The sequence below is a fragment of the Channa argus genome, chromosome 1, assembly GCF_033026475.1.
Source record: "Channa argus isolate prfri chromosome 1, Channa argus male v1.0, whole genome shotgun sequence".
Classification (NCBI taxonomy): Eukaryota; Metazoa; Chordata; class Actinopteri; order Anabantiformes; family Channidae; genus Channa; species Channa argus.
The window spans coordinates 17244532-17269001 of record NC_090197.1 but is presented as its reverse complement, the minus strand read 5'-3'; the positions used below and the strand labels follow the sequence as shown (position 1 = coordinate 17269001).

The 24470-nt window shown below is 39.6% G+C and overlaps 1 protein-coding gene across 1 annotated transcript; it reads right to left on the bottom strand.

Annotated features, from left to right (window-relative positions):
• Positions 1-1239: 1239 nt before the first annotated feature.
• On the bottom strand, positions 1240-24207 carry cpne4b (copine IVb). The gene is made up of 16 exons (XM_067503109.1): positions 23906-24207; positions 19306-19496; positions 14864-15043; positions 12687-12758; positions 12351-12425; positions 11766-11849; positions 11578-11667; positions 8350-8448; positions 8170-8256; positions 7244-7303; positions 7018-7151; positions 6747-6801; positions 6485-6536; positions 5770-5903; positions 5099-5335; positions 1240-2211 (listed from the first exon to the last, which is right to left on the bottom strand). The coding sequence occupies exons 2-16, from the start codon at positions 19474-19476 to the stop codon at positions 2080-2082; spliced, it is 1662 nt and encodes a 553-aa protein (XP_067359210.1). The 5' UTR covers positions 19477-19496; positions 23906-24207; the 3' UTR covers positions 1240-2079.
• Positions 24208-24470: the final 263 nt, after the last annotated feature.

Sequence of the window (24470 nt, the reverse complement as noted above, 5' to 3'; positions counted from 1 at the left end):
CTAGAAGGTCGTGGGTTCGCATCCCGTCTGCAGCCTTTTTTGTGTGGCGTTTGCAAGTTCTCCCCGTGCAGGGGTTTCCTGTCACAGTCCACACCCAATCCTAACCCAAGTGTGAATGTGAATGTGAGTGAATGGTTGTCTGTCTATGTATGCCTCTCTGTGTTGGCCCTGAAATAGTCTGGAGACCTGCCCAGGGTGCTGGGATAGGCTCCAGCCCCCTGTGTATATTCCCTCATATATTGTATAGATTGCTACTTGAGGAAAATGTGTGACTGGGTTAAACAAAAGGAACATGAGCTTGGTTTAGACTGTGGTGAGACAGCTTAGCTTTAACCTAGCAATGATGTACTGTTGCAATAGTTATTCATTTTATAACCTTACCAGTATTACTAATATTGCCTTATGTCTCATGTAATATAATAAGGCAAGTGTAAGTAACCTATAACTTTAGAGAATGTATCATGTTTTAGAATGTTAAATGGTCCTTGGCCTTGCACTTATATGTAGTGAATTTCTAACTTATTTGTACCCAAAGCACTTTGCACTACCTCTCATTCACTCGTTACACTCACAGATTGGGGAGGTGCAGTCACTGAAAGCAACTAAGGGTTGGGTTCAGTGTCTTGCTCAAGGACACTTCCACACTTGACAGGAGGAGGAGGGAATTGAACCAATAACCCTGGGATTGGTGGAGACCTCCTCTACCTGATGAGCCATAGAAGAGATCAGGATTTTTGCTTATTTTAAGTGGTTTCGTACAGCCTTTATAAAACTGAACCCCAGTTTTGCTCAGTAGAACTCTTTTGATATCAAGAGACTCATGCGCTGAATACTGATCTGACTGCTGGAGACTGAGGCACGCATGGAGTGTACTCTCAGGACACCCCAACTTTGGTTTGCCCTACTGAACTGTATAGGGATTAGTGAAACAATTTATTCTTCCACTCATGTCTGAGTGAGATAGACACAGAGATGTTGTGGATGAAGGTGTCCGACAGCATAGTTTGTGTGGCATGTGTGTCAGTTTTAAGTATCATTGAGTAGTGATTCATTCAACACCAAGACAGAGCTGTCAGTGACAGAGACATAGATGTTGTTAAATTATTTCAATTCCTATAAAATCACAAATATGCCCATTCTTAATTTTAATCCTCACCTTTACCAAAAGCAAAGTATTCATGTGAAATAGAATAGTAAAACACGTAAACACATGTACACAAACATGAACTCAAACCCAAGTGAGAAAACCAAATTTTCTTTATTATAATTACCATGCAGAATACAGAAAAAAAAACCTTTATCTCACAGATGAGTTTCTACCACACACACTTTTCTATCCTCTCACGACTCTTTACAATGTAAGAAGGATATTAAGAAATTATTACAATTATTTGTTTGCTTCCATTTAATAAAATCTGAAACAATTCTGTATAAAAGAACCCCAAAACACCCAAGACAACGCAGAATGTCACTCGAATGACAGAGGTACTTTATTTTATAACTAGCAAGCAGCATCTAGAGATTGGATATTAGCAGCAGCTGAATTATGCATGCATTTATGCAGTACACTAACGGGGAAGTTACCGTTCCCGTAAATAACATTTGCAATGCTAATTCTAAGCATTTCAAGCTGTGCAATCACATATTTTGGCTTTTCGACTCATATTATTTTGTCTATTTACTTGCTAGTTATCTAAATAAGGTAGGGCTGTCATTTCTTTGGGTGGGCTATATTCTGAGTCTGCATGCTGGTTCAGAAGACTGCTCTTATTTCTATTAACATCTTTCAAATATACAATAGATAGTAATAATTTCCCAGGTGAGAGCCATTGTGCCCAAACATGCAATAGTCATCAATGGAGTAGTTCAATTTGTTTCACCAGAACAAGCTAATTCTCTGAGCTAGACTACTGCATGTAATACAGTATGTAAAATGGTTATGTGTATGTTTATGTGTATGTGTGTTTGTGCTTTTGCATGTGTTACAGTAGTATACAGTAGATGGATGTTTATATATTTATATATATATGACATATATATGTGTGTGTATTATAGTGTACATGTGCATGTGGTTTGTTGTCAGGGGCTAAAGGCTCTCATGGACTCGTAGTCCGACATACACTTGGGTTTGATGCCTTTTGCATTGTAGTAATCCACCACCTGGTTAGGAACTTCTGCCAAAACACTCTTAGCAAGGGCAGCTGGGGAGGCCTGAAAATACAGATACAGATACAGAGAGAGAGAGAAAGAGAGAGAGAGAGAGAGAAAGAGAGAGAGAGAGAGAGAGAGACAAGAGGGTCACAACTACATATACAAATACATGCATGCAGCCATTCATGATATTTGGGTATCAGAATATACTGTTGAACCTGATACTGTCAAAGTTCTAAATCAGTGAGACTGATGTGAACAGACAGGCTCCTTTGGAGACCTCAAATCATATCTAACTTCACTTTTTTGTCCTCTAGTACAATAGTCTAGATGCTATCTAGATGCATTAAATCACACTGTTTATTCATTAAACAATATGAAAAAAGGCACTGTTTTCACTTATATTTTTAAGATGCAAATGTTTAATGAACATTTTACCTTTGTGCAGATGCTTCATAAGCAAATTAAAAAGGTGCAGTGTTTGTTCCTGTTTGTAAATTAATTCAAAGATATGTTGGCATATCAAAAGGTATGTGATAACTTAAGACTCAAGAAACACGTTCAATGGAATGTGTATCAGTAGGGGGGCACTGCATGTAAAAAAATGACAGATTATGTAGGAAACCTCTAAACTAAACTACAACGCCTCAGTGGATTAATTCTTTTCTTGACAACATTAATTGGAGTCATTTGTCACCAGGGCACATGTTGTAAAATTAGACTGTTCTATCTTTGCAGTTTATCCTAGTTAAAGGCTAGATAGATATAAGATCAGATATAATGACTGTACTAAAGACATAAATTATACAGATATATATGAATTAAGCTAAAACTATTTGTTTAAAATGTGCAGAAGAAACATGAAACATTCAATAAACATTCACTAAATCAAAAATACTAAATCCAAAACTTAATCCAATTCACACACGCACGCACACACACACACACACACACACACACACACACACACACACACACACACAAACACACACACACAAACACAGGCCAGCCACTTGTCTCCATGCGCACACACATTTCCATACCACACACACTTCAGTATCCTCACAGTCAGAAACTCTGTCGTACTCCGTCTCACATAATTCCCCAAGACAATGCATCATCAAAGTGCACCCACCCCCAACCTCCTCCTCCTCTCATTTCCGCCCTCCCTCCTGGTCTCCCTCCTCTGCTCCTATCTACCTGTTATCCCTCGCTCTGCCTGTCACACAGCAGCTCTGTCCTGCTAATCCCTTCTGAAAAGAAACGACAGAGCAGAAAATCACCTTTCCACCTCTGTCACACACTCCCTCGCTCCCTTTTGTCTTTAGCTCCAGTATTCTGTTGACCCCACTTCCACCACCAACAACTCAAGAAACTGTCTCTCTCCCTCCACCTTTCTCTTCTGTTTTCTCATCTGTTCATTTGAATTGACATTATTTGTCACTTCACCTCTTTGCCTGTCTCTCTAACTATGTAGTTTTTGGTATACAATATGTTTCTACTCCTTCCTACATTTCCAGACCCCCTCCTTCTCTCTTCCTGTTTAGTAATTGGTTAGTTTTTTTTTCAACCTGTCATAGACCAAACTCACCATAACAGACCAAGTCAAACAGACCCTGTCAAAAGCCAGGAAAAAAAATCATGCCACCAGAGACACACACAAACACACAGACATACACACACATGCTGTGTGTAGATAACTGATGTGTTTTGACGAGCACACTAAGCATATTACACCCACACACTCATCCTCACTACCCGCGGAACACAGCACTTCTTACCACCCACACAACGTACACATATGATGTTTCAAATGCTGCTGCCTATTTACTTAAAGCGGAGCTGTTTGTAAAAAGAAAAAGATTTACTCTTCTTAACTTTAAAAATGCGCTGAATATTGAATCTATACTTTTTAGATAATGACAAAACACTAAGTATAGAGCGTTAATTTGGTTATTGTAATCACATGCTTGCTGTTTCTTTTCTCTGTCTTTACTTACACTTTAATTACACAATTTCACAAACAGTATTTTCTCTGAATTTTTATATTAATTAATTTTAAAAATGAAATTGTATTGCATATGGTATGCATTAGTCATAACAACAAATCCTTGAGTGTAATGCTTTGAACAAGAGGGCATTTCATTGCCTTTGAACTTTTGATTTAAATGTTTCTAGTTAAAAAGTTAGCTAGAAAGTGGATTTATATTTTAATGTGTCTAATTCTTTCAGTGAGTTTATTATTATTCATGTAGTAAACTATAAAAAAAGGGGCAAAGTCGTAGGGCTGCAACTTTTAGCTTGAGGGCAAGATTTGATTCTTGGACTGAAATTTGCCCGTTGCTGCAATAAAGCCTAACTTTTCTGGTTAATAGTGAAAAAAAAAAGCAAAAGTAAATACTAGTGTTTGAGATCAGATCAGTGCAGAACCTCAGGTACTCTATTAACATCAGTACTGATATAATACAAAGCAATTTTTCTTTTCTTTTGGTCCTTTTGGGTTATCCCGTGAGTTCAGGGTCGCCACAGCAATCGTTGGACCGGGGATCGAACCACTTACCCTCTGGCCCTGTGGACGACTGCCTTTACCAACTGAGCTACAGCCGCCCATTGATATAGTACAAAGCAATGTTTAGCCCTATTTATCTGGTCGTTTTTGTACTTTATGTTCCTGATATGAAATTCCTTAACAATTCATGACTAGATAAGCCTCCATTGATACTCCCAACATTTCTTATGCTCTTTAATGTTGTTATCTTGCTTCAGGAAGCTTTAGTGTGAGGAAGTAACCAAAGTACAAAAACAGCTGAAATAACATCTACAGCAAAAATATGTTATAAGCCTTCTTATATAGTGCCTCATGTCAGCATCTCCTGATAGGGAGTTTGTTGCATTTTCTGACTAGATGCATTTATTAAAGACTTCCTTATCATATTTCCCCACTCACATGTTTGAAATCCTTAAAGGGAACAAACTGGACAATGTCACGGAGGACCGGCTCGCCCTTGGGTGAACGCAGGATCCCATCGTCCCCGTCCAATATCTGCATGTCTGTGAAGTCTGCGTTTCCCACGCCGACAATAATGACGGACATTGGCAGGTGAGAGGCATGCACGATGGCCTCACGTGTGTCTGCCATGTCGGTGATGACGCCGTCTGTCAGGATCAGCAGGATGAAATATTCCTGATGGATGTGATAGCGGTGGGAGGGGAGAAATTAGTGGGTGAAGGGGAAGGAGGATGTACAGTAGGAGGAAGGAACAGATGTTTGATGAATTTTATGTTTTAAATGTGACTTCTTCTCAGGGACTAATTTGAATAAAAGTCATTCTAATTCACTAGAGGGCTGTGGAGAAGTGGGAGGCATTAAAGCAGAAAAGAATTTGCACTGTAAAACTTATGGCTTGAATTGAATTAATATCAATCACTTCTGCCCTCTTTTCAATTCATCTGTTTTTGCTGTTCTTTGCCCCATCGTTTAGCTCCTCTGATGTCTCCCTTTTTGTCTTGTCATTGCCATTTGTCTTTCTTTTGCCTTCCTGTGTGCCAGTCCAAACAAGAACAGTCATAACAAGACATTCTTTTTTAATTGTTTCATTTCAATCGTCTTTCTCTCACCATAGCCTCTTTTGTGTGCATCTCCTCAGAGGCAGACGAGGCTACTTTCTGGATGATTGGGGCAATGTTAGTGGGCCCGTACAGCTGAATCTTAGGAAGACAGTTCTGGTAGGCCTCTACCACACCTTGGATCCCTGCAACACACACATACAGCCATCCAGAAACTTTTGCTTCTTGTGTATTTGTCCTCCTCTCTACCTGTGTGTATATTGCACTCCACTGACCTTGCCAAGTCAAAGCTCTTGTACTTGCTAAAGTAACTGCTAAAATAAATCCAACTCCGCGCATGTGATTGCACTTCAAGGTGATTTTTCAAAAAGCATTCTCTTAAATTTCACACAAACATGAGACGACACACACACCTTCGCAACGGGGACACAGCTATGTGGGGAGAAAAGCGCAGAAGCCCATTTCACACATACAGATTAGTGTTGTTTTTCTCTGTATCTTAGAGACTGAAATACTTCCTGCAGCATTGTGACAAATCTCTCAGCTGCATGTGAGTGTATTTAAGTGTGTGTACATCCCCGTGTGTCTGTGTGTTTGTGTGTGAGCAGCAGCAACAGAGGGTGGGGACATATATAAAGGCAGAAATATGGGACTGACAGCAAGGGAGAGGTATGAATGTCCATGTGAATGATTTTTTGAGTCAAAAACTCTGCATAAGTAAGGTTTGTGTGTGTGTGTGTGTGTGTGTGTGTGTGTTTGAGCTCACCAGCACATTCAGGATTGTCCTCATCAAAGTTCACTGCGAAATCGTGTGAAACCTTCATTTGGAGCAGAGAACACAGGGCCTTTTACTGCTGTGGAAAACCCTCAGCATAACATGTTCACTCCAATTTACAGGTTGACAGATGCCTTCTTCTTTCATGTTGATCAAAAGCAAGCTGTGCCTCCAAAAAGATATCTAAAAATCTAAATCTAAAGAAAGTAGTCCCTCTGCCACTGCAAAAACACACTCATTCCAAATATCTTACCTTAAAGTCAGGCGGTATCAGTGCTCCAAAACCAAACGCTGGGAACATTTTATCACTGGAGAAACAGAGAAAGACATGATTAATTAAGAAAGATGGAGTATGGCACAAAGGGAAAGACAAATGATGGACACAAACTTGAAAGTTTTTACATAAAAGCACATAGAAATCCCATTATGCAGACTTCCTTCAAAGGGTGTAGTTGTCAGAGGGAAAATCTAATCTGTGTGTGTGTCAGCCTTAAGTAAATGATGATTGATGGAGCGATCTCTACCTGTCATAGTCTTGGCAAATCTCCCCTACTGCCACCAGTGCTTTGAGATACTCATTTGGCTGGTAGGGGTGGATGTAGTGGAGCGAGCAGCTGTTTCTGGGATCCCCGTTTGATGCTGTGAAGTCTATTGCCACCTGGGACAGAGACACACACAGACATTCAAACTGCATCAATGGGTACGGGCAAGCAATGACAAGATGCTGTAAATATTGAGGAGAGAACCTACTGTGAACTGAATTTGGCAGCCTCCCATGATGTAATCCAGGAAGGAATACATTTTGATAACCTGTCAGGAGAAATATGGAAATTTAGACAGTGCAATGAATGGCTCACTGAATGTAAAAAGATCTTTATTGTCCATTGCCCCTACAGTTGGACGTAGTGTAGCTGAGGCCAGTCTGTAATTAATAATTAGAAAGCAAATAAGGTCAATTTATCAAGCAATAATGGAAAAAAAAACTTGTTCTAAATGTGTCATGTGCATCTATTCTCTGTTTTAAGTCATTGTATTGTTACATCATTGGGTGTTGGACAGTTGTTTGTACAAAACAGGCAATTTGAAGATTCCACCTTTAATACTGAGAAATACATGGATAAATCATGAGAAAAAAGGCCACTGTGCACAGACCAGGCATAGACCCCCCCCCCCCATCTCATTTTGGTTGTTTTGTGGCTGTACATGTTCATGGTCATTTTACTTCTGTTAATTAGTTTTATTGTAATTTCCTGTCTTATTAGAGTAATTTCATGTGTTTCTGTATTGTGCATTTTAGATGTTTTGAGTCTGTTTTTGGGCCGTTTCGGTTGTTGTTCATCATTTTTGGGCAATTTTGCATTTTTGTGGTTGTTGTGCACCTTGTTTTTGATAATTTATTATCTTAATTGAGCTGTCACAAAAAAGAAATGCGAACAGTTGCTTTAGAGGCTCTGGCCCATTGGTCCATTGACCTCTTTGGCCCCTAGGCCTGTGTACACTAGGCATGTTAAAAAATCTGAAAATGTGTAGTGACCATTTTTCACTAATATCTGACATTTTAAATGACACGGATAAATTAATGTGTAAAGTTTAGTTAACCACTGCTAAATTTATAGAAGCTTACATACAAACAGTACAGAGTACATGGATACAAGACTGAAATTGCATTGCATCACCTTACAGTGGTTGAGAATGACAACACCAGAATTTCTATAGTTCTTCTTCTTCATCTGATATTTAGGGTTGATGCACTCCCACTGTATCTAAAAAACACACACACTCATTTTAATGTTGGTGGAGTGACTTTGGGTTTGATTACTCACTAAAAGAAGCATAATTTGTGTTCATATGCTCACCTGTTTTCCCTCCTGCTCTGCCCTCACCTCCTTAAAGGTAGTCTGAAACTCTCCAATAAAATCATGTTTCCCATTAGAGTCCCAGTCCCAAACTGTGCACTGGAATAGACACAAAGAGACACAAGTGCATACATTCATTCACCTGGAACTCAGCTGCAAAACTGTCACCTAAATGCACACAAACACATGCACTCACAGGCACGCAGGGAAATGCCATGCTGAATGATTGATAAGGCTGTGTTAGTGGGGGGGCAATGGAGCGGTGAAATATTAATCTAAGGATGCTGAGAGGGACTCGAATTAAGAGACAGCTTTGTGTGCACGTATGTGTGTGTGCGTGTTAAGGCATATTAGTTTGTTTCTCTCTAAGGACCTACTAGACAAGATAAATGGCCTCAATCACTGGTGAAATGCAAGGGTCAGTGGGCTGAAGCTTAGCGCATCATAAAGAAACAATCCTGTAATTTCAAAATGATGACAAAAGGTAATATCGCAGCTTTCTGGCACAGTTGGTACAATCAATAATACTTAATAACATGGTCAATAGAGACATGGTAAGACACACACAGAGAAATGCTTCTATCTTTAACATAGATGTAATTGCTTTCAATGACTCATTTCGCGGTAGAGCTTTATGACCTCCTTGTCTGAGGTCACCCTGATAACTAGTGATCAGAACCAATCCAACAGTTCTTGACTAAATGCAAATGGATGTAATCCCCTCATTTCGTGTGTCCCACTTAAGCCTCAAAGTGCCTGCACTTGAAGTATGTGTTTCTGTGTGTTTGTGTATGTGCGTGTCTTTTTTGTCTCTGTGTGTGATCATTCGTGCACTCTATGTTTTTGACAGTAATTTTGTGCATAAGGGAGTGAGTGCACACTTTTGCAGCCCTGCTTTCACTTGAAGTTGTTGAGAGCTATGGGAGAGCGTAATGAAAAAATGGAGACCCTCTGTTCCATTCACTGAATACTAACTGTCACCTGGAGAGAAAGAGAAGCCATCACAGAGGGACGAAAAGAGCAGTACAGAGGTAAAGAAATGGATAGGGAGAAATACAAAGGGAGAGACAGTCAGATACTGCAGAGGAAGGTTATGCATTTATGCATTGGTCAGTTAAGAGCCGGGTGAAAGGGAAGCACTGGTCTGAATTAAAATCTCTGCCGTGCCATTTTTCACTATAGCTCTGATGGTTCAAACAGGTAGCCCTGGAAACCATAGACATTGGCGTGCAAGGGTGTGAGCCCTTTCTCCTGCTGTCAGGGGCCATGCAGAGTTAAGATGCCTTTGAATATTTAATGAACAAGCTCATGTTTATTCATGACAAGAATAACTGTTCAGAAGTGATGTGCGGCCACCACTTTCACACATTTGCACATACACAAGTGCACACACGCACTCACAAATTTAGTCTGGCAAGTAATGGTGAGAGTTTAAGACAACCACTGAGTTTAAGTAACAGTACATGACCTGAACTCAACTGTGGACACAGAAGAGACAAAAGAAATAAATTGCTGAGGCTGCCAGTTGATTATACAGTACTTGATCATATGTGGCACTTGTACAATGCTTATGTTTTACAAATCTCATCATTTGTATGCTGCACAAAAAAGCTGAACACCCTGCTAGAAAACATCTGCAGGCCTTCAGGTGATGCCTTGCCTCACCTCTCTGTATTGTGCCTCAGTGAGGTAACTTTAATAATACAGGGAACTGTGGCTAACGTTTTGCCACACAGAGTTTGAAGACGTGCAAAGAATTTCTCAAGGGCAGGGGCTCAAATTTAAAATTTGGCAACCCTGTCTCACATCAAAATGTACAATAGCTACATTGTTCCACAACACAAAATGTACTGCTGTTTCACAAAATGTGGGTGGTAAAATTGTGAGATAATTTTTGTTGCCTTATCTTTTCTATTGGCCTGCGCATATGACTATATAGCTAGTATGCTTTTTAGCAGCAAAAACAAAAGAAAATGGTTGACATTACTTACATTATTAGTGGAACAGGCAATATTTTAATATATGTATGACTTTAAAATTAGTTGTAATAAAATTTTTTCATTTTCAAAATCTTTCAATCTTCAGTGAATGTATAGGATGTTTGGTTTATTAGTTATTTTGCCAGAGGACTTTAGTAATGCAACACTCTGCTATCTTGGACAGCTATGTATTGCAACACCACCTGGAGATACCTCTAGCATGAAAGTCCCTCTAATATGAAATATCAAATTTTTCATTTATTTTATCAGAGTGTATATATAGGCTATACCGGAATATTTTGGATGTCTGTTCAGTGTTTTAGGGTTAGGGTTATTCTAACATCATGACACTCTTTGCCATTTACTGCATTTAAAAATTCACACACTTATTTACCAGTTGATCAAACATGGCTGCTAGGTGTTCAGACACTTGCTTAATTGTGATCACAACATCCAGCCGTCTATTATGTGTAACTGTTTATCCTGTTCAGGGTCTAAGGGGACTGGAGCCTATCCCAGCTGTCATTGGACGAGAGGGAGGGTTCAACATAGTCAGGTCGCCAGTCTTACATGCAAACTCTGCACAGAAGCCGTAATAAATAATAGACCAAACATTGTATACATTCACTGAACATAGATTATATAAGTAAAGTGCATTTTAATGTCAAAAGCTTATTATTGAAATATTTTTTCCACTGAAAATTTAAATATTGTTACATTTATTTCTTACACTTGCGCTATGTGGGCAAAGGCCAATATGCCTAAGTAGTGTACATTTTTGATGTGACACTGGGTACTGTTTTACTGAGATCTTAGTAGACAGTAAACAGGCTGTGTTCACATTCAGCGTTGTAAATTGTAAATATGATGCTACTGATATAACCTAGTGCTGTTTTATTTTTACCTTGACAAAAATAATTAAAAAGGCATCTTTGCTTGATGGTTTGCTTAGCTTTTCACACATGGGGCTATAAATAAAATGTTGGAAAAAAATCTCATATTTAAAAAATAATTATGGTGAAATAGTGACATCAATTTGTTTTTAGTACACCAAGAGAGTTGAGGCATCAGTTATATTGAGAAAATAGCAAAGACCCTGGAGGGCTACTTAATGTTAAGAGGGGCAGCTTTGACTCCTTGCATCCCACCCCATCCACGTGCCTGCTGAGTTTCAGTTGAGTGGATTATGTTTATGGTTAAACAGAATGATGCTGTGATTATTTCCAGATAGTTAGAGTTGCAGACTCACCTTTAGTTCCCTGTCATGGTCACCACTGCAGAGCGTGTTCAAGGAAACTTTGAAAGATTTCCAAACTGGGCTTAAGTTGTTCATGACTGTCTGCGCATATGGATCACACAACAATCGCAGTTAATCACAGATGAATTAGTTGTGAAAGAGTCTATATATATATTATAAGTTTGTGTGAATGCAATTACCTCTGTTCTGTGCACGAGGGACTCAGTCCCATCATCATTTATTCTGAAAATCTCCAGGAAAGGGTCTGACTTGCTGAAGAAATCCTTCAGAGGGAAAACACACATGTACTGTAAGACACTGCCTCAGAGCTCCCTTTGATCATCATAAATCATTTATACATTAACTAATCATTATTTCAACCCTTTTTACTCCCTTTCTTCCTTGTTTCTTCCTTTCCTGTTCTTTCTAATTTATCCATCCCACCCGCGCTCTTCCCTCTTTTCCCTAAGGCACAACTTGTTAGTCATCCGTGGCCGTGCACATGTGCGTGCACGTGGAGGCTGAAAATTAATATACTTATCTTTGAATGTGGTGGCGTGGGGCAGATGGTAAGTGGTTATCAGAGGAGTGATGCCCACATATCTCAGTAGACCTCTTTGTATGTCAGATTCTACTTGTGTGAGTTGCTACATCACCAAAACCTTCACCACCACCCCCCAGCCCACACACACACATCTGCCTGAGCACACACACATACAAACCCATATCGCTAAATAGAAAAAAACACAAAATATCAACATATTTGAAAGAGCAATTGCACAAACCTTGTCGTCTAGCTTACGAGCACTGAAGGAGAGTTCAACATAATCGTCATTACCAGACAACTCCTCAGCTGTCACCTTTACGGGAGGCGAGAGAGTGTGAAGAGGAAGAGCGAGAGGTGAAGACGGAGAGAGACGGGCAGAGAGGTGGAAGAAGATGATGAGACAAAATGAGATGGAAATGAGGACAGAACAGATTCAACGGGCAACATCATCAAATTAATTATCTCTAGAGTGCCTCAGTGCAAGAGGTGGTTTGTGTGTGTGTGTGTGTGTCTCTGTGTGTGCGTGTGTGTGTGTGTGTGTGTCTGTGTGTAGCTGTGTTGGGCAGAGTCATACCGTAATGGAAGACTTTCCAGAAGTGTTTCCCTGTTTGAGAAGAGCTTTGATCAATTTCCTCTGTGAGACAATCTGAAACCAACAGAAACACAAAATCCAAAAGATCAGTGTACATGTTCCAGTGTTTCTCTTCAGAGGGACAGTTTGCCCTGTCGGTTCCTGTAGCCCTGTTGTTACCAAGCATTCCTCATCCATACAGTTAGCATACAACTGCCTACTTAGACATCTGGCAGACCTAAAGCAGCAAGGTGGAGTTACCTTTTTTACATTATGTCAAATGTAATTTTCTGTGTATTGTTGATTTGATCTGGGTTAGGGTTAGCAACACCTGTGAAATAAGGGACATTCTTATCAATCACAGTTTTGCACTGGTATATGTGACCACTCATGTTTAAAAAAGGGGGTCCGTGAGATCCACTGGGTATCCATTCACAGTACTAGCAAGTTCTTACATGAGAATCGGAATCAGTCCTCTTTACTCTGCCCAGCTCTCCCTCTCCCTGCTCTGAAACAGCTTTACCTCGCTTATTACAATTTACCAGGCTATCCACAGCCATTCGGGCAGTCATAGTTATAAAATTACAAAAAATAACAATGCTCATAAACTTACTAATCAAAAAGAAATTGCTGCTCTCTCTGACTGGTCAGAAGCACATGTTAGAACGCATTTCTATTAAAACAATATGTGAAAAATGTTGCACACTGGGCCTTTCCAGGGTGTACCCTGCCTCTGGTCCACTGACAGATACGCTCCAGCCCACTGAAAAAGATAAGCAGTTAAGATAATTGTTGGATGCTGCACACTGTGACTTTAATATTTATTTTGTATTGAGGGTATTGAAACATAATTACATGTCTGCGTACACATGTAGCGTACAGTGGGTATTTAGATATTTTTTTACTGAAAACACCTGCTAGCTGCTTAACAAAACAATGCTGATGACTGAAAAGGAACTGAGGGAAGCTGCAGAGTCATGTGATAAACAACTCAATCCTTTCAAAGTATGTAATCTATTGTTATTATAAAAATATTGATTATAGCTATGTTAGGTACAGTAAATCTGCACAGAATCTCATGTATAATCAGATATATGCTTTATTACAATATTAATTAATACTAAGTCACTGACTCAAAACAAAAGTCTGTCTATAATCATATTAGTTTCCATTAACATCCTTTCATACTGCAGTGATATATATAATTGTTAAAAAAAACCCTGAATAGACAGTGGCATCCAGAATGTTGTTCACACCCAGACTAAAAGCTGGCAGCATCTGACTTTCCATGTCACTTATCTCTGTTCTTCCAACTATTGTAAATCCACAAGCTTTATGTTGCTGATAGCATCTCTGACAATAAGGATTCTAGTGGGAACAAGCACATTTATTTTCCTCTGTTGCAGACTGGAGCTTCCATCCCATTTATGACATTAGTTGGCAATTCCCTGAAATCAAATTAACTCTTAACTCAACTTGCTAATGAGTACTACTGCAATTACAAATTTATTTTGAATGCTCTTGGATATTAAGTGGAGCATGTAAATAAAGCTAATCTTTGAATATTGATTGCAACTACACATCACTGAGAGGCAACAACACTTTTAAGTTACCAACAGGGTTACATGTATACACACCCTCAGGGCTTTATGTAACTCTGGACTGAAGGACAACAAAAATGTTGAGTGTAGAGTGAAAACAGAGATAGTGAGCGTACCTGACCTCAAGCGAAAAGATCACATTAGGATTCCACCAACGTTTGTCTCCCTAATCTTAAACTTCTCTCTCCCACTAATTGAAGTACATATTACCTGATACATCCCAACAAGCCCAATGAACTTTACTAATTCTGCTTATTCCAGGCTGTAATTCTTACAATAAAAGCATGTCAGCTGCATTCATACACGCGTAGGTCTGACACAGACGTTCATTGGTAAACATCTCCCTAGCTGTATGTGATATGCCGGTTAAATGAAATTTGCTGGTTGTGCATAACTGCACTCTTGTGCACCTAAAATGTATAAACTTCATATGTACTGTATGCTGTTTTGTATTCAATCATGCTTGTTTTACTGCATTGTTTTGTATATAGCTTAGCGAGACAGTAACACCAAACTTTGTAAAAAGTGATAAAGAATCTGGTTCATACTTAATTCCATTAAAGACAGGAATGCACTGACCTGTCCTAAGGTGCACTCCATTGATCCCAGGAAGTCAGCATCACGGAGACCATTGTTGCCAGAGCTGATGTCATGAAGTTCAAAGCGAAGCCTCTGGACCTCTTCAAAGTAGTAATCCACCAAGAAGATCTTGGAGAAAACTGGGCTGCTGCTGCTGCGGATCACCTCAGTACGGTCCACCTGCAAACACAGGTCAAAATACAAACTTAAAAATGTATTTGTGAATCTTTCAATTTTATGGTTTTGATTATATTTGGCTCATTTATTTCTTGAAATTTACATTTATGTTGTGTTTTTAATGGATAATGTTTAAGCTCAAGTGTGGAGCAGAACCCTGTGTATACTGAGGAGCCACTGAGGCACCACATCTTCTGCAGTCTGAACTTCCACTGCATGCCTTTTATCGACTGAAGCAGGCGAAATCATAAAAGCTGAGCTTAACTAAGTTACACTGCATTCAGAGTTGTGGTTTTCAGTCTTGTGCATTGATAACAAATAGTTACTGTGACGGTCCCAATATCCTTCAATTGCCTAAACAACCATTCCCTTCCCTGATAAATCTATTTACACAATTTGCACTTAGATGCCAGATTCTTACTGTGTTTAAATCAAAGGTTGTGAGAATAACTGGTTTGCCAATTAGTCTACTCTCCAACAACGCACTGTAACTGTTAAGGCAGAAAGAAATCTTCTGCTTTTATTCATATCACACTTATTTCATGCAATACCACATTTTTAGTCAAGACGGAAGTTTCTATTCTACCAGCACACATCCCTCACTGCAGCTACTCTAATTTCCCTCACCACCCTGAGATACTTGTTCTACCATTTGACTTTCATTTAACCACTACCAGGTTGACAATAGGTTCTCTCTGTTTTTTCCTTCTGTTACTGGCACTGGATTGCCAGTTAATCACCTCATGTTAGCAGCCCCTGCATGTCATTTCTGTTTAGCTCCTATTCTACTGCACCTATTCTGCTATTCTAGTTTAAATTCAATGATCTTGCGAACATAAATGAATAAAAAAAATGATCTACTCTCACCACCATTTGTAACTTATCATTATCTCAGTTGCCAGAGCTGTGTTTGGAATCAGTCATATAGTCATTTTTACCTAACTTTAGTGACTTTTAACTATTACAGGCATGTGTTGCCAGGTAGCCCCTTAGTAGCAAGTTACTAGTTACTCACATGGCGTTTCTGCACTCTCAGCTTCCTGCTACAGTCACCTGAATTCCAGGCTATTCTTCATTTAACTATTCACGCCTCACTTCAGTAACACCCTGCAATTTCCATTACTGGCGCTGGGTTGCCAGCTACTCTGTTCGCTACTCTCGTCTCACTTGGTTAACTTACATTTACATTTACATTTACATTTAGTCATTTAGCAGACGCTTTTATCCAAAGCGACTTACAAGTGAGGTACAAGGCAAGCAAAAAACTTCCCGCCATTGTCATCACTGGCACTAGGTCACCAGGGGACCTGGTGCACTTCCTTCAGAAACCTCATCAAGTTTGTTATCACATACCCTCTTAATCCCACTTACAAATATCCATCCTTTAGTTCTTGTTACAGAAATGGGTTTTCTAACTTACTGACATCACAGTCCGCTATATTCAGCCAAAGGTGAACCTTCCCCCTCGTCATCATTGCCCCCATGAGGGTATTAACAGTCAAAGGTCAATTATCATCAACTGCAGAATAGTGCCATCATTTATATTCTTAACTTACACCCAAGGACGTTGGAATCAATGCCGCTGCCACCATATTTAATACTTTCCAGTATTGCTCTATACTTCTACATTCACTACATTTTTCCATCTTGCCATCACTGCAGTTTAGTGCACTGCAGTGTATTTTTACTTGTCAAATAAGCAATTCTAAAAGCTCATCAATTACATTTGATGTTCCATTTTAAACCAAAGCTACACATCATTAACTCTTACAATGTTACAGAATATTACAAGAAATCCAAATTCCCAAAGGGCCTCCCCATCTGAAAAGGTCAGATGTCCCTTCAAAAAATATTTTCTGGTTACTACTTGGCTTTGCAGTCATCCCAAGCTTACTAACCACACTTCCACCTGTGTATGTGTAAAGGTGGTAACAGTCAGCTGTCCCTGTGTCTTCAAGAATGCTTTGGGGGCTGTGCAGAGCATAGCCATCACCTGCACCAAAAAGGGTTTTATTTGATAAGGGTCTGCCTATGTGACAGCAGTGGCTCATAAAAACGATGCCATTTTATTGTAGGCAATTTCACTTTACATTGAGGGGAGTAAAGTATGAGACTTTCGTTCAACACACACCGCCATTGTGTCTTGATTGGTCCCTTCAGCTGAATTTTCAGAAAACAGTAATTGCCACAAATGACCATTACCACATCGTTTACACTTATCAATTGAGATCTAGGATTATGGATTTTTCTTGATGGTTAAAAAACACACAAGCTGTTTGACTACACAAAGAAACAACTATAGTTGTACCATTGATCTTACAATTTCTTCTCACTAACTGCCTGACACAGAAAGGAACACAAAGCCAAACAAAAGTCTGTCTCAGTACTGCCAGCAAAACCTATCCAAGACTTGCAGCAATGGCTGGGTCTGCTTTATTGTTGATAACCCTCTGGGACACACATGGATACACACACACACAAACACACACACACACACACACACACACACACACACACACACACACACACACACACACACACACACCCCAATACATAATGAATAGCACACCAGCAAAGTTTGTCCACACATTAATACACACGCACATTTGGCCTTTTTCTGACACTTACAGTACCTCAATAGATTGTCATCTCATTAAAGCAAAAAGAATCATAAACCCATCAACACACACAAACAAACTGCACACACAAACACACACAAACACATGCCCACTGGCTGAAACACTCTTTTTAAACAATTATCCAATTAAGTGAATCAGTTAACTGAATGCGATGGGCAGTGATATCATTTGTCCATTTCCACAATCCCGAAAAGGGGCTTATCACATACACAAACAGACAAATTCTCTTTTACTCTCACTCTAACATCCATTCCCCCCACATATGCTGTACAAAGTAGCTTTTGTGAAGTCTCCAAAGACAGAATAATGCTGCACTACTTTCTGAGCACTTGATCTCGAGTCTTTGTGGAAAAGAATGTGTGTGTGTGTGTGTGTGTGTGTGTGTGTGTGTGTGTGTGTGTGTGTGTGTGTGTGTGTGTGTGTGTGTGTTGCACAGTGTGTGTCAGTGACTGAAGTTTAGGAATCTATGTACATGTGTGTTAATCTGTTACACTGAGTCACTGTAGTGCTGAATGTGTAAAAATGTACATGTATGCGTGGGTGTGTATATACATATTTAAAGGGAAGGCAGTGCGCCCAACACACTCTGTCTTTCCCACAGATAGAAATAAAAGACGCTAATTATAGATGTGCATATATGTTTTTCTTTAATTTCTCTAGATTTATCTACCTCATACTATGTTCTTATAAAGTTCTGCTAATACTTATTTAGTTGCAAAGCTTCAATTGGAAAAGGATGTTTAGGAGATTCTATGTCGAATCCCTGAAAGAGCAGCTGTCTGTTAGAGGTAAACAGAGAGGAGGGGGAACACTTACTAGCAGAGAGCCATTTACTTTCCATTTTGAAGTGATAAAGAGTAAGTTCAAGGAAGATATTTTCTCCATCTCATTGACACCTTCTATTGTGTGCAATGAGCCTAAAAGATTGCCCATGATTACAGTGAAAGAATCTCAGTGTGCTCATTGTTTTTACACTGAAGTGATTGGGGGCTGGAAACTGTTTTTAGAACAAAAATGAGAAAAGAAGCAATAGCAGCAAACTTTCTTATGACAAGCTGACAAAAGCATTTAGATGGATAAACACAATCTGTACATAAGTCTACAGAAGTTATACTTTCTCTTGCTTGTTGTGTCAATTAGTATCCATAATTTATAAAATCAAACATAACCCACAGTTTAGAGTGAGGAGGTTAGAAGCACAATCACATCTCTGTATGACAGCTCAGGTCTTTGATTACACATAACAATCGCCAGGAATTCAATGGGGTGCTTGAAGAATTTCTAGTTTTGACTGCGGAGAAATGTAACGACATGGGCTGCAGTATGCAAAATATTGTTTATATATATATATATGTGTGTGTGTGTGTGTGTGTGTGTGTATATATATATATATATATATATATAAGTAAAGTCATGACAATGAAATTGACAGAATTTAAAATGAAAATTCCAAAATGCTATTTTGCTGATTAGCTGATACATTTGTGAGAACCTGACAAAATTCAAATAAAGACTGTCAGCTTATGACAGGCCGGATTACAGGCCATACATTGGAGGAGCTTTACAAGCACGCACACACTCCTCCTATCTTCCAGTGGTTTTTGCAATGTTTAGAAATGGGAGTACCTCAAACCATTGCCCGTGTGACTGCATTTTCAGCACCACGCAAGGATCCGGTTTTGAGAGGGCATCACGGTCTGAGATCCCCCGGCAGGCGACTCTCAGCTCCACTTTGGTCAGGCACGGAGAGCTGATGAAGCCCAGTGTGGCTTCTGCAGACTCATATATGTTACTCATCCTGAAAACACAATCACACACTGAAAGAGAAAGGGGAGAGCCAAAATTACATATTTGATATATAGATAGATATATATAGAAAGATACTGTAGACGCAGTTCATTTGAACATGAGCAGATGCTGTGAACCTGACTAAGCAGACAGGACTCTGTTCAAGTGTTCAAGGTCAGGGCTCTGAAGCCACTAAATGCCAGAGAAAGTTCCTAATACACACAACTGCACACATGCTGTACAGTTTAAACACAAAATGCACAAGTATGCACTTATATGTGTTTGAATTACACCCATTTGGATTTAATTTAAATTTAAAACACAAACACGCACACACAAACGCACTTATGGACACATATACACAGAGCTTTGCAGGGTTTGATGTTTCTCCTCAGGTTTCCACAGAGCATATTGTGTTCATGGTCCCTAAATATAGAATATTGCCAAGCATCTAATTGCTGCAACACAGGCATTTTTCCACATGATAATGTGAAATTAACTGTTAAACATTAAATTAATTTAAATCACACTTTACAGTAATGTAATGAAGAAATGACTGAACTGATTGGTTTGGTATAGAAAGTATAGAAAATTGTTTTAAACATAACGCTACACTACAGGTTAATTTAAAGCAAAGAACTGTTGAATATAGTTCTCAAAAAGCTTTAATAATAATATCACATGCACATAGCAAAAATATTGTATAGATAACAAGAGATAAATCAATTTCTCATAAAAGCTTTACACAAGTACCAACCAGCCATACATCTGTTTTGATTTCAATTATTCTGCTTAATTATTGCAGAGCACTGTATGGGAGTGTGCAGACTCAGCTTGATTGACATCTTCCTCACTCTGCTTTTGTCTGTTCCACCTGTTATGGTGGAATAACTTACTGCACCTTTATAGTTCATAATAAAGACCTTGTTTCCCAGTGTAACAAATATGTCACAACATCTGTAAGTACTGAAAACACCTGTGGATATTTTAAAGGAATAGTTTAATACATTGCAGGATAAGAGAAAGTCAGGGCATTAATAGCACTCTAATATGTCTGTGCATTAAATATGAAGCAGCAGCCAAGAGCAGGTTGGTGCTTAGTAATTAAGAGTTTGGGGGAAACAGCTATGCTCCCAATTAACAAAATCTGCCTAGCAGCAACTCTAAAGCTTGCAAATTATATTTACTAAAGGGTTATGGTTAGGGAACGGGTGTAAAAACAATGATAGGTTAGTTCTTTCACCTAATAAGTTAGGTGTTGACAGCCATATGTTTTAGGACAGAGCTAGACTAGTTTTAGTTAAGCTAAACGTCATATTAAATGGACACATTTGAGAGTGGTATCAGCCTCCTCAGTCTTGAGGTAGTAAACAAGTTAATTTAGCTGACTTTCAAATTACTAATTAAACGTGAAAAAAATAACTGATAGAAATATTTTCCAAACGTGAGCTCTTTAATGAAAAGGTACCATTTCTGGGACATAAACCAAAGCTGTAAATATATTACCATAACACTGGGAACACTATGGTATGTAGAATTAAATCTCAAGATCTATTTTTACAAGTCATAATCCGCACGGAGCACTGGGCTGCAATCTCCGGTACACACACATACAGGGAACTCTGCTGAGTATCCAGAACAAATTGCCGGGTTTCTCCTCAGGTTTCCTCAGAGTGTTTTGTTCATAGTCCCTAAATAGAATATTTCCATGCATCTAATAGTTGCAATACAGACGTTTTCACTATGAAAATATGAAATGAACTATTTATCACAAACTGAGTTTAAATTACACTTTACAGTACATTATGCAAGAAAATGACCTTAAACCTCTAGCTATCTGTTATTTTTCATTGGTTCAAGGTGAGAGTACTTGTATTCCTCGACTACCTGATAGGTTTAATTTCAAGAGATGAGATGCTGAAGGAATCTCATAGGAGCTTTTGTATATAAAAACGTCAATATCACATGCACATGGCAATAATATTTAATAAGTAACAAGGGATACCTCTCTGGGTTTAAAAGTCCCACACATCCATCAACCACCCATATAAGTGTTTGCAATTATTCTGCTTAATTAGACCTCTAGTCTGTGTGGGGGTGGCGCAGACTCACATTGTCATCACCCTACTTTTTGTTTTGTTGCACCCGTTTGAGTGAAACAACAGCTCCTGACTGTAGCATCATATTTAGTGTCAAATACAGCAATCAGTTGCAACCTTACCAACTAGTTGGTAATAAGGTAATAGGTGGTAATAAGGTTGTGACTGATCACTGTGGCGTCACTAATTCTTGCATAGAAGTGAACCCTTTTATTTCCCTAATGTCACATCATTCCTTTTGCACTACAATAACAGACTCAGTAAGAGACACACCTTCCAGTAATTCATTTTCTTAGCTCATCATTTATAATGAGTACTGGACTAAAACTTGAAGTAGCCTAAAGTCCAGTTAGACCAAACCAAAGGATAAACACAGATCTGATGTGGTAGATGGTACAAACTGAATATTAATGCAGCGGTCGAGTAGTATCATCCTTAGGGAGCGAAGCTCTTGGAACTGGGTCTGACTCTGACCTGAATGTCTCTCTCTGTCTCTTTCTTTCTCTGTCTTCCATAATTCATGTTCCATGTGTTGGCTGGTGGTGATTATTTTTAGCTAAGCACACAGAATGGGCTGTATACAGGCAAATAGACACAAACAGAGCCACTAGGCAGGTGTGTGACATACAGCAGACCTGTATGTTGGTGGAGTGTTGTGTTTTCTTACGGGCCTCTTGCGAATGATGCTTCATTGCTGCATGTGTAAATGAGAAGCAGCAGATGCCTGTCTGTTCTGGTTGACAGCAGATGACACTGATAGTGACAGAGGATGTGGACAATTTCTCCAACCGGGGCCACTGTAGGAGAGCTGAGTGAAGAGTCTGCCTTCACACTTCAGCAAAGCATCAGTTGTCACATGTGTTGCACTTTGCCCGATGTGACATAGAATTTTCATGCTTGATCCCAGTAGCTTCTCGGCAGATACATTTCCAAACAGGGGTTTGGCCAAAGCTATTTGCTATATATGTAATATATCAAATGTATTGGTGAGGATGGTTAGGAGGGACGTTTTGGGGCACCTACTTTGACAAATTTTTGTTATTCCCTGATTAAGCCAGAATAAGAGTTTCTATATCAGTAGAATTAGAATTAACAAAAGCTGTGCTCCAAACTGATAGTCTTCTTGTTGTTCATTATTGTGTAATACTGCTGATAGAGGCCACCATCACAAACTGTGAGCAGAGTGCAAATTGCAGAATGGGAGGCTAAATGCCATGTAGCAAAGTCAATTTTGCCATCTGAAAATTGGCGTGTAATCAAAACAAATCCTAAATAAAACCCAGAAAAGAAATGATTACTTCCTGAGCAGTGCAGGGTGACTTAAAATCACTCCAAAGCCCTTCAGCTCTTTTTTTTCCACACTGTGGCAATCAATCATTGCTCAAAGCTCAAGTGCCATGACCCTTGACTGAGACCGTGTGTGTCAATATGCAGCTATATTTGTAAGTATCTCCTCACCTTCATGTGTGCATGTGTGCAGAGTGACTATGACAAATGCGCCGTAAATAATTTAGCCAAACGAATGTAATGCATTGCACTTCACATGTTGTCTCATACTGATTATGAGACAAAGACACGTAACATCCTCATCCAGTTACACCACAGACAGCAAAATAAGCATGTAATGCACTCTTTTATCGAATGGCAATCAGGACAGGTGACAGCAACATGCTCAGCTGAAAGAGTGGACACATAAAAAGCAGCTGGGTCTGAGAAAAGACAGAGGGGAGTGTCAGAAGTAAAGCAGTGTGGTGTTGTTATTAGAGGTGACAGAGAGGGAAAACCATTAAGAGTGAGACAGAGAGAGGTTGTGAGAGGGACGGTTAGAGAAATGGACTGGGAGAAAGAGCTGAAGAAAGGCAGACAAGTAAGAGTGGAGCAGAGGGGAGAGATGAACAGAGAGAAGGAGGTGGAGAATGAAGCATCTCCCATACCTTGTAAAGCTTGTGTTGTCTTATTCCTGTCCTATTCCAGCAGAATAAAATTCATGTAGAGGCTGACTGAGAGGGTCTTTTCCAGTATTTTCCAAAATTAAGAATCACACAATTTCCTGTAGATTACTTTAGGATTATAATTTGTTGTCTTGTAATAATTTTGGTCTGTTTATCACTATAGTTCGACCGACAAAGTCACGGAAACTGTTAATTGATAAATAATGTAGCAGCTTTCACGCATCTTACTGCCGTATCACGTAATATACACCTGGTGTCCATCATTCACAAGAAACCACGGAAAATGTATAATGTTTAAATGATTGGAATAGTATGTACACCTCTTATGTACCGGGTAAGACATGCACTATTCGGGATGCGCCTATCTCCTGCAGTGAGAAAACTCACCTCAACGACCTGGACAAAAGATCCGAGTGGAGCAGAAGAACTTCACCGCCGTTACTGGACAATCACGGATACCTCACCGCCTCCGGACCCATGTCCCCTGTCCTCACTGTCTTTGTCTATGTGTTTTCCTCACTTCCCCTACACTGCAGAGATCGTTGGGACTGGCGCTAACAGCCTAACAGAGCTGATTTCTAATCCCCACAGGGCGAGGACTGCGAGGATGCGCTCCTGGCGCTTGGGTTTACTCTGGGTGAAAGAAGATGGGGAGGAGAACGGTGCGAGACTTAACTGGAGTTTCAAATCCGCTGCCTCCATTGGGGTGGGGGGTGGGGGGGTCGCGCACCTTGGGACCAGCGACCTCAGAGACAGTGTGTCAGCGCCATCTCGTGGTTTTTACTGTGAACACTTTAAGCCGGTACTCTGGAGGCTCTCAGCTTTGATTGGCTGCCGTGTGCTACACTGGTTTTATAACATGGGATGACCGCACACCTGCACCTGGTTAGTTAGTTTAAAGTTCACAGGGTGCCCACCGCTCGATTATGATGATTTGAATCAGTTCATGCGG

Excerpts from the sequence above, each read along its gene's own strand:
- cpne4b (XM_067503109.1), bottom strand. The coding sequence starts at position 19,476 with ATGAGTAACATATATGAGTCTGCAGAAGCCACACTGGGCTTCATCAGC. Across the intron at positions 11,668-11,765 it reads CCCTCGTGCACAGAACAGAG|ACAGTCATGAACAACTTAAG; the intron begins GTAATTGCATTC and ends CCATATGCGCAG. Across the intron at positions 6,802-7,017 it reads ATTTGCCAAGACTATGACAG|TGATAAAATGTTCCCAGCGT; the intron begins GTAGAGATCGCT and ends CTGTTTCTCCAG.